We start from the raw sequence: 11,359 nt of genomic DNA, 5'->3' as shown, positions 1-11,359 counted from the left end.
AATTTTTCCACCTCTAAGCTTTGCGTGCAAGTGAAAAACCAGAAGTCATATTTGGAATCCCAACGTCGTATTTTACCATGACATATCATAACATTTCACTTGGAAGATGAAAAAATAAAATGATAAGTGCAGGTGAAAAGACTGGCGAGTCTTACTCTCAATGGAATATTCCACCACTTTCTTTAGACTAAGGAATCTATGTCTCTCTTTTCAAATGATATCATGAGAAAATGAATAAAAAAGAGCAGAAAACGCAAAAAAATGTTTATGTGAGACCAGAGTTCTCCTGGTGTCTATGACTACACAAGGTTTAGTTCTCCTATGCCTATTCACTATCGTATCACTGTTGTAGAATAAAAAATACAAGAGATAACAGACTCTCTTAAACATGGAAAATTAAAAAAGCCTATTAAGTAGGAATCAAGCTCCAAACTCTGGTGGAGTCTGGGCCAATAGGTGACTGGTCATGAGTTAAAACTTAAAACCGCATCCTGGCCTTTTCGCAGGCCGAGCCGCAAGGTTGCTGGGAAATCCGGGGGCCTTAAGGAGAGGCAACCACAGATATAGCGAGTCAATCCAGTGCGGTGCAGCCATGCCGCCCTTCTTTACAAATGATTCTCTACTTACAAGAGAAGAAACAAGTCTCCTGTCCATGAGAGTGACAGTGCTGCTAAAAGGGTCGGTACCATAGGGGCGAGCCTTAGCTAGGGGCGAGCCTTAGCTGCAGCCAAAGCAAAGGCCGTTGTTAGGAGAAGTAGCACTCACGGGAATCTGACTGGACTTTTCACCAGCTCGCCCTACACAATGCTCATCAGGGCAAATAGTTTCTGTTTGGACTTTGGACTTCCTTTTCATAACTAGTTGAAACAAAAGATGTATTCCATTTAAATAGAAGGAAGAGTCACACAACGAGACTAGGAAACGAACTTGAACGACGCTGGAACTGTACAAAATTCAGGACATCATTGCCTGCTCTGTGGAGAACTGATAGGGTACATTCATGTTATCATTGCCTAAACATATACACGGCAAAAGACACACACTCATGGTGCCCCTGTATTCACTGCAAAGAAAGAATGGACGAATAGTAACTGAACAAGATTCAGAAAGTAGATAGCAGCCACCCCAAAGTCCACCCCAGGAAAAGGCCAGCGCCGGCTAGACTCATACCAATGGCGACGGCGAAGGCAAGCCTACCAACATCATACGAGCTCTCGCTAGACCTTTTCCTTTTCTTGCTGCTTCCAGTCTCTCCAGACTGTTCATCTCTTGTTGCCAACCAAGGAAAGAGTGCAGACAGTTGATCCCACGGCACCATGGTGTTCTTGCATTCGATCTGAAGGTAAATGCTCTCTAGCTGCAAGAGACGGAACAACTGCTTGTAGGCAAACAGGTGCGTCGCTTGCTTCAAGAAAAGCCTGAGGATGTGTTCTTTCTCGGAATGCGCTCGTTGGGCTGCATTTTCTGCCTTTCGCGCTCGTGTTTGGGAATGGCAAAGGGCTTCTAATAGCTGTGCCTTGCTTGCATCTACCCCAAAGTTGTGTTCGCTCCTACCAAACTGCCTGCTGCTCACTCTGGAAGTGCTGCATATTAATATATGAAAACTGGCAAGCTCTTAAAATTGGAAAACCAAATAGGGGGGAAAAGAAGCGAGCTATCATGTATTTCAATTCCAAAAGGGATGATGAAGTCAAATGAAACTGAGAGAAGGAGAGTATACTAAACTTGAAAGAGGCAAAACCTTACTTGTTAAAGACAGACAAGAAATAGAGGAAAACAAAAACTAATGTGAAAGAGGTTTAGGAACTAAACCAGATGAATGGAGTTCCCCTCCAAGCTCTTATGAACCACAATGGCACAATGTGAAATAAATAATGACGTTAGGGTCTCAAATTGAGCAAAGTTTCTCTTATGCCACAAGTATAAATAGGAATGGATGAACACAGAATGGTTAGAGGAGCCCTCCTATATAAAAGGATGATCACAGAATGCTTAGAGTGGCCATCTTGACAAATACAACTGAGATCAGCCAACAACAGCAAGATGGACGGTCTCAAGGTCACGTTGAAGCAATCCATATTCCCCCACTAGGTTGGTTATACCCGTTCGTCACCAGAAAATCTTGAGAACCATCAAAATTTCAGTAGGCATGCATGAACTATTTAACCTCTAATTAGGAGCATTTGAACTTGTTCAATATCACTTCCTTTCCCTGAAACTTCATGGCAGTTGATAGGACATTACCTGGAATTCTTTTCTAAGCCATCGGCAGATGGGTCCAGTTCAGCAGGTAGCCACTGAGCTCCTTTGGCACTTCCGGAAAAAGGATTTGGCTGAGGATCTCCCACTGCATTATGAAGAGCTGAACAGATTTTATGATCAAAGGATGATGGAATCAGCTCCTCATCGTGAAAAACATCAACATCGTCTAGTTGACTCCTTGTGTGTGAATTGAGCGGCCGTGGAAGATCACAATTTTCTATGCATCGGAATGAACTCTGAGTAACCAATGATGCTAATTCATCTTTGTCTGTAATTCGCCACCAGGGTCCTGTCCTGTCAGTCACCCGAGGCGCTGAAATATCAGCGGCATCCTTTTCTCTCTGTTCTAATGTTAAGTGGTCAAGCTGCTTCTGATTGATGGGCATCTCTTCACTTGATTCTGTCTTTAAACTGTCACTCAAATTCATTTCATGCTTCAGTGGCTCTACTGAATTTGTTGCTTTGAGACCATGTGCTTTTGATTCAAACTCGCGATTCAAGCAAGTTGTTGAAACCCGACATGGTGCCCCAGATACAGGGAGTCGAACCTTTTCAGGTTCAGCAGCTCTGCATTGGGCAGTTTGTGTTGCCTCGTTACTGGGTTCAGAAGATGGATCCATATCGAAAGAGGCCATACAATCAAGCTCAACATCCAAAGCTTTAAGCTGTTCAAATATGAAATCTCGACGGTTTCCAAAGTTAGGCTGCAGCTGAAGCCACCACTTTGTGTCTGGAGACAGTTTAGAATTGGAAGGACTCCAGTTGACAGGCAAAAAAACATATGTACCAGAATGATCAACTCCATTTCTACCATCCCCGGCACATTGATCCTGTTGGAGTTTTGAAGATGCTGATGGACAGCTGGCTAATTTAGGAGCTCTCTTCGCATCTTCCTGGACAAAGCAACGGTTTGCGGTGCGCTGCCAAGCAGCCCTTGCCTCTGCTGCTGCCATCATGCACTCATGTTGTGCAATCCATAACTGCAGAAGAAATTATTAAGAATCAAAATAGAAACAAGAAGATATGAATATAAACAAAATCAAAGCATAGACATGACTGGAAACCGCAGAAGTGTAATCAGGAAGAAACATTAGCATCATGGACTTAACACATCGAAGTTTTAGCTATTCACAACTTCCGCATAATTAATTATCTAATTGGAACCCTATTGCAATGTATCTGACAAGTTTTAAGCATTAGAAATAAATGCTGCCCTCATCAGCGTAATAACACTTTGGTTTGCTCATATGAAGCATAGGTGACTTGAGGTTTGTGTAGATCTGAGTCATCTAACTGAAAAGGTGCCTTCTCCTTTGGATACAACGGCTTAGAAATATGGAAAGGTGAAACCATGAGCAGGATTAACAAGGGACAAAAATATCAAAACTGAGAAAAAGAAGTAGGGCATACAATGTGCTCACAGTATAAAATAGTAAAAATAATTAGGATGAAGAATGCAGTTACTTTACGCACTACAGTTGCCTATGAATAAGGAAAACGCATGTCAAACTAATGTCCCAATGAGGTTCATTCCTTGAATTGTTGTTTCAAATTCTTTCTAAGCCCCATAGACTAGCACCCAGAATCGCTTTTACCTTCTCTCGCCGAGAATGACATGGACAAGAATCTAATAAGACGCTCTGTGGGCGTCTCTCGTAAAAAAGGAATCATAATCGTTCCATCAGAACAAAAGAAGAATAGAAGGACCATTGCGCTTAAGAACTTCACTTGCAAGGATCCACCAGCATTCAGAAAATACGGATTATGTCTCACAAATCCTTTCTTTCCTCCAGTAAAGACTCTGTCCTTATTAGAGGAAAGAAAATGACGACGAACTTCAATATACGCATTTACTAAAAAACTGTGAAAAGTTATTGACGTCCTTCACACACAACAAATGCGACAATCTACAAGCAGTTAAACCAAAATACCGAAGACATCTCATCAAATGCCCCAACACAATCTCTCAGGGCAACTCCATACTCGACCACCAACAGAACAAAACAGGAAAAAAGACTATGACCAACATCGTTTCCCATTCCAAGGCAACCAAATCCCAGAAACAATCATAACTTCAATCAAACAGGCAAACGTTTACACACTATAAATTCATCGATTTCAAGCAAAAAGAAGATGGAATCATGATCGCCACCGTAAACCAAACCTCTTGAAGGACCAAAAACACGCAAATATTCACCATTTAACGAAGGATTTGAAACAAAGAAGGAAATAATTTAACGGCATACTCGATCTGGATGAAGATGGTAATCGAGATAACAGTCTATAAATCAAAGAAACGATGAAATTAATAGGGGATCAAAGCAAATTTTACTTAGATCTTAAAATGGGCAAGTCTTACCAGTTGGTAGTTGCCGCAACTCCCTTCAAGAGAGAGAGAGTGAGTCTGTGTGCTTTATGATGGAAATGGTAGATTACAGGAGGCGCCAAGAATCGGAATAGGGAAAAGGCAAAAACCTATGTGCTCCCCAAAATCAAAATCTCGGCTATAGAGAGAGAGAGAGAGAGAGAGAGAGAGAGAGAGAGACGTTAATTTCCCTCTTCTCAACAAGTGGACATGGCAAATATAGAAATGAAAATTTTCATATTTGAAGACCATTTTTTGAACATATTTCTAAACACGAGTTTCACTTTTCCCATTTGTCCTTAAACAACCTAATTTTCGAGACGGGACTTAAATAAACCATGTTACATTGGCCTGCCCAAAAGATTATGATTTCCAACATTGTTCATTCACGCTGAAATGCTTTTAATTGGTTTCTACATTAAAGAAGAAAAATACGTTAACGTAACGTTTTCAGTTTAACTGATGTCTTAATGAAAATACATCTGAAACAAATTAGCTGTAACCTTTTTCATTTGTTTTTTAACTCATAGATCTGCGACAATAAAGGCTTGAAAACTGAAATTGTATCATAGAATGAAACTATGAAGTGATTTTATGGTAAAATATGATGACCCTTAATGGAGCCCTATAAAATAAAATTGTCTATGATAGTCATCTTCTCATTTGTATATTCTTTATTGTTTATCAAATTTGTAAATAATGATCTACCACTCAAAGGGACGCAGCATAGGAAGTCTGAGTGTCATGTTGATATGTTGATGACACATTTTCAATTCAATTTTTATGAGTGTTATTATTTTGTACTGCAAACAGTGACATGCACAACATTTGAGTTAAGGGTATACTGTAGGACCACTGAGGTTCTCACACATCGTAAATCCTAAAGTGGAGACAAAAGAATGTGGTTTCGCCTCTCATGAACTGCCAAATAATACTTCAAGGCCCATTTAATGGGCAGGATATTTCTTGGAGCACTAGAAACAAAATTCAAATTTTTAAAATTTTTTCTTGTCCATCAAAAACTTGAGATGAAAAAAATAACCGTTGGGTTGTCTTTCAAAATTTTTTTTTCATAAATCTTTTTCCACCCCAAAGTTGGGAAAAAAACTTAGGATGAAAAAAAGTAACCGTTGAACTCTCAAAGCATTCCTTAATCCAGCAGTTGTCTTTTTTCATCTTTCATTTCTATCAAACTGAGAAATCTATTTTCTGAAACATAAACCAAAGTCCAGCAAACACAAAAGGGTTTTGAAAGTCTGAATTTTGTTTCCATTTCTTCATTTCCTGAAATAAGTTTTTGTAAACTTCTTTCCAACTCCATATTTTCAATACATCAAACGTCCCCTCATAGTCATTGCTCCAAAGAGAAACATGAATTTCCAGCTTGCTGGTGGTTAGAAAGGAAAAAAATTAGTTTATGGGGCAGATCGCATACGAGTTAGTCAATCATCCTTCTTTTGGTTTGGAAGAACGTTGTTGTCTGAAGTAGTTCAAATAAGCTGGCGCATTCAAATCTCCCTCATTAATTGCAAATCAGGTCGAACCAGTTTTCCTTTTTCTTACTTCTTAAGCCAACTTCCAGGCTTTGGAGAAAAATTATTGATCAGCGAACTACTTTCAAGTTTCGATCGTGATTTTGATTCTTGAATATGAACCAATTGATTTTGTTTATTCACTTGATATGGATCTCAGCTTTCCGCGTAACTGATCAAACAAGAGCCAGTTTTACCGTTGCCTTTTCACTCTAATTAAGTTAAAGTCAGTTAGTTTGAAATAAATAACAATAATACATTTACATTAAAAAAAATAAAACTGGTAATATAATTTTCATTTGCTCCATGCATTGGCTGAGCAAGAATTTTTGGCATTCAATCTAATTTTTGAGTCATCACAGTATGCGTATGAATCCTTCCAATAAAATTTTTCATGGGCTAGTGCAGACCATTAATCACATTGGCCCTCATGTATGTCTGCCACTAGTTCTATGGTGACATTTTTTTTAACTTGAAGCTCCTTTGTCATGGTTATATTAGAAAACCGGAGGCTTGTATTATGATAATATAAGTTCTATATAATTTTTCTCTACATCAACCATATATTGATCAGAACTATATACTTTTTGCATGAGTGAATAAATAATCTCCATAGCTACGAGGAACATAAAATAAATGGTCGGGCAGCAGTCACATAAAAGGTAGATCATCGATTTGATTTCCATGGGTGTTACTTTTCTATAGGCCTACACCGTAAATGGTAGAATGTGACACTATAGTTGATGGATGTACCATATTCTACCCCGGTCCTCTTGATGTAGTCCAAAAAATGGGAGAGCATTTAGGTCTCTTTTTTCCTTTCTGACTGGTAGATTGTTTTATCTCAAGTTCATTGAGAATTTTTATTGGAGTCATCAACCCTTATTTTAAAAAGTTTATGGGGTCCAAACAAAGTTTTCTAAAAATTTAATCACTAGCTTTTAAATTTCCAAAACTTAAAAGGTGGTGAGGACTATGGTCCCTACTAGCCCCCTATTCCCTCGCGGCTCTGCCACTAGAACTACATGTGGGTTCGCATGGAACCGACAAAAAATTCCATTACGATGAAGCTGGACCCACGTCTAGCCACATGTAATGTCCACGCCAGACTTGGGCCGGTGACTCAAGTGCCTAATTATACTGCTCTTATTATTTTCTAGCAAGTATTGAGTTTCTACCAACTTTTCTCATCTTATTATTTTCTAACAAGTTTTGAGTTTCTGCCAACTTTTCTCTAGCACACTGACTGGGAAGGCAGAGAAGCTCTTGACTGTTGAGGCAGCTGGTTAGTTATCTCCACTCCTGTATTTGACTAGACGCAGACCACAGAAAGGCAGGCCTTCCCAGTAGTGACGTCTTCAGATCTTATAAGTGAAGTGTATACGCTTTCAGCAACTGCTTTCCTTTCCTTGTTTCTGCCGTCAGGTTTTATTGGCGTGTCTTCCTTTCTCCCCCTTTCCACTGTGAACCCGAACGCCCGCCCCAGGTTTTATAACAGCGAAGAGAAATGCATGACTTCATTTGAAGAGACAACCTCAGTACATGTGATCCGTTCTTTTTTCTGTCAAATTAAATATGTTCTCTCTCTAGAAATGCATTCATTGGAGAAAAAGTACGATAATGAGATTGGAACGAATTACCCTAATTAATTGCTGATAAGTAAATATGACTAAGAAAAATGTCATGTTTCAACTGAAAAAATTTTGATAATGACTCTTAGTTAAATTAGTAATCGTTATTTACCTTGATAAACGCTTAATCAAGAGAGATAACTGATGAGTGCCACAAGCGGGTTCGAACCTACTGGGGCAGTGAGCACCACAAGTGGGTTCGAATGGAATGGCACGAGTCCTTCGAAGAGTCATGGGTCTGGTCTTTAATGGCAGCGCGAGCGTAGTCGTGAGGATTCATCATTCTAAGAATTAAGTCATTATGGAGAGTTTATAATATATATATATATAAACTCAATCGATTTACATAAATATAACTTTATGAAATAGCAGAACAATCCCTCCACAGCATGTCATTATATTATGTTCATGCCTTAAAGTAGAGGACACCTTGTATTTCAATATTCATAATTAATTCTAAGCCATTGACTTTCGACTATCTCGAAGTCTCATGATATATAGATTATGATTAAACCTACCTACTAACATAATGGCTAACCTTTCTAGAAGCGGTCGAACAGACCAAGCTTTAATATTTAAATCTACTTAAAAGACTAGTGTATCACCATTCTGCACGAGACAAACTAAGGGCACTCGATGATGCCATTTAGGGAATCGGATCCAGTAAACTGGCAGATTATGTGATCTACGGATTGTGTTCATGGTCTTAGGTAAAATGCCATAACAAACAACCTACTCTACCTCTTATATTGACGGCCAACTCCGTTCAATATTGATCTCTTAATTAGATGTGAACAGCAGTTTGAAGCCTAAATATAATCTAGTTGGGAGCATCTGCTCTGATCAATTTTGGGTAGAAAGCTACATAGTCTTAAGGGGAATGAATTGGTTTTACATATTTGGGTGCCTGCACTGGAATCAAACCTGTAAAGTTTTGAGAGGAAAAATCTATTGAGTGCTTTATACTTTTGTACCATAAAATGTCATAAATCATATTCGGGGTTTGGGGAAAGCAATGGCTTTTGTTAGGGGCGGTGAAATGAAACACTCACCTTAAAAAAAAAAAGTTACAACAAGGAGAAGAAAATTGAAGAAAAAAACCGAATAAAATGTAGCAATAGTATGTGCACTAGCAGCCCTTTGGCCCACAATAGATGCATACAATGGGTTGCTGGGCTTGATCTAGCTACCCAGTAGTGACGTCTTCAGATCTTTTAAGTGAAGTGTATACGCTTTGAGTAACTGCTTTCTTTTCCTTGTTTCTGCCGTCAGGTTCATTGCCGTGTCTTCCCTTCCCCCACTTTCCACTGTGAACCTGAACGCCCGCCCCAGGTTTTATAACAGAGAAGAGAAATGCATGACTTCATTTGAAGAGACAACCTCAGTAATTTATGTTAGTAAACTCAATCGATTTACATAAATATATCTTTATGAAATAGCAGAACAATCCCTGCACAGCATGTCATTATATTATGTTCATGCCTTAAAGTAGAGGACACCTTGTATTTCAATATTCATAATTAATTCTAAGCCATTGACTTTCGACTATCTCGAAGTCTCATGATATATAGATTATGATTAAACCTACCTACTAACATAATGGCTAACCTTTCTAGAAGCGGTCGAACAGACCAAGCTTTAATATTTAAATCTACTTAAAAGACTAGTGTATCACCATTCTGCACGAGACAAACTAAGGGCACTCGATGATGCCATTTAGGGAATCGGATCCAGTAAACTGGCAGATTATGTGATCTACGGATTGTGTTCATGGTCTTAGGTAAAATGCCATAACAAACAACCTACTCTACCTCTTATATTGACGGCCAACTCCGTTCAATATTGATCTCTTAATTAGATGTGAACAGCAGTTTGAAGCCTAAATATAATCTAGTTGGGAGCATCTGCTCTGATCAATTTTGGGTAGAAAGCTACATAGTCTTAAGGGGAATGAATTGGTTTTACATATTTGGGTGCCTGCACTGGAATCAAACCTGTAAAGTTTTGAGAGGAAAAATCTATTGAGTGCTTTATACTTTTGTACCATAAAATGTCATAAATCATATTCGGGGTTTGGGGAAAGCAATGGCTTTTGTTAGGGGCGGTGAAATGAAACACTCACCTTAAAAAAAAAAGTTATAACAAGGAGAAGAAAATTGAAGGAAAAAACCGAATAAAATGTAGCAATAGTATGTGCACTAGCAGCCCTTTGGCCCACAGTAGATGCATACAATGGGTTGCTGGGCTTGATCTAGCTACCCAGTAGTGACGTCTTCAGATCTTTTAAGTGAAGTGTATACGCTTTGAGTAACTGCTTTCTTTTCCTTGTTTCTGCCGTCAGGTTCATTGCCGTGTCTTCCCTTCCCCCACTTTCCACTGTGAACCTGAACGCCCGCCCCAGGTTTTATAACAGAGAAGAGAAATGCATGACTTCATTTGAAGAGACAACCCCAGTACATGTGATCCGTTCTTTTTTTTGTCAAATTAAATATTTTCTCTCTCTAGAAATGCATTCATTGGAGAAAAAGTACGATAATGAGATTGGAACGAATTACCCTAATTATTTGCTGATAAGTAAATATGACTAAGAAAAATGTCATGTTTCAACTGAAATTTTTTTGATAATGACTCTTAGTTAAATTAGTAATCGTTATTTACCTTGATAAACACTTAATCAAGAGAGATAACTGCCACAAGCGGGTTCGAACATAGTGGGGCAGTGAGCACCACAAGTGGGTTCGAATGGAATGGCGCGAGTCCTTGGAAGAGTCATGGGTTTGGTCTTTAATGGCAGTGGGAGCGTAATATATATATATATATATATATATATATATAATAATGACTTTTGGCTATTCGGAATCACTCAACCATTTAACAAGACATGATAGAGTCAAGCATTGCATTATCAAAACCAAAATTGTCTTCACCGACATATGTTCGCTAATTAATTGTTTTTTCTAGGGGAACTAAGTATCTGATTTTATCCATTAAGAGTATTAAATCGTGAGGTGTTTGATTGTCTCAAGGTCAAAAGTGTGGTGGTGATTTCGTTAGAAACATTAAAATGAGATAAATAAGGAAAATAAAATTATTTACTTCATTAAAAATTTGAAATTTATTTAAAAAAGGAGACGGGTTCTGGTTGATGCGAATGATGGGAGCTTCACTGAACACCGAAAACTCCTCGTCCCGTTGGTGGTACAAGCTTCTGTCGCATCGGTGTCATGGAGCTTGAGACCACTGAGCTCTTATGTCTGCATGAGCTTCAAAGAACTTGACGCCGGTGTTGATGCCCAGAAGCTCCGGCTCAAAGCTGGAGTTGTCTACCACCTCACCTGCAAGTGGCAGTAGTGAAATAGGACCTTCGCGAGATACGTCTTAAGGAAAGGTCAGGTTTGCTGCTCGGCTTCCTGTAGATGGAGTAGATGGGAGCATCTATGGGAGGAAGCAGCAGGTCAAGGTTAGAGAGAGAAAGCCTGATCTCTGGAAGCGGTAGCTCTGCAGTGATAAGCTCTCTGCTCTTCACATGGACGAAGAAGTAACACAGCAGGGAGCCATTGATGGTCATT

At 39.1% G+C, this 11,359-nt stretch overlaps 1 protein-coding gene across 2 annotated transcripts; it reads right to left on the bottom strand.

Annotated features, from left to right (window-relative positions):
• Positions 1 to 861: 861 nt before the first annotated feature.
• On the bottom strand, positions 862 to 4,813 carry LOC116266528 (uncharacterized). 2 transcript variants are annotated; one of them, XM_031647759.2, is made up of 3 exons: positions 4,622 to 4,813; positions 2,245 to 3,242; positions 862 to 1,583 (listed from the first exon to the last, which is right to left on the bottom strand). In XM_031647759.2, the coding sequence occupies exons 2-3, from the start codon at positions 3,216 to 3,218 to the stop codon at positions 1,103 to 1,105; spliced, it is 1,455 nt and encodes a 484-aa protein (XP_031503619.1). In that variant the 5' UTR covers positions 3,219 to 3,242; positions 4,622 to 4,813; the 3' UTR covers positions 862 to 1,102. The 2 variants fall into 2 exon arrangements, with proteins under 2 accessions (XP_031503619.1, XP_031503620.1); XM_031647760.2 differs by having other exon boundaries at positions 862 to 1,574.
• Positions 4,814 to 11,359: the final 6,546 nt, after the last annotated feature.

The sequence above is a fragment of the Nymphaea colorata genome, chromosome 13 (assembly GCF_008831285.2).
Source record: "Nymphaea colorata isolate Beijing-Zhang1983 chromosome 13, ASM883128v2, whole genome shotgun sequence".
Lineage (NCBI taxonomy): Eukaryota > Viridiplantae > Streptophyta > Magnoliopsida > Nymphaeales > Nymphaeaceae > Nymphaea > Nymphaea colorata.
This window is presented reverse-complemented; position numbering and strand designations above follow the sequence as displayed.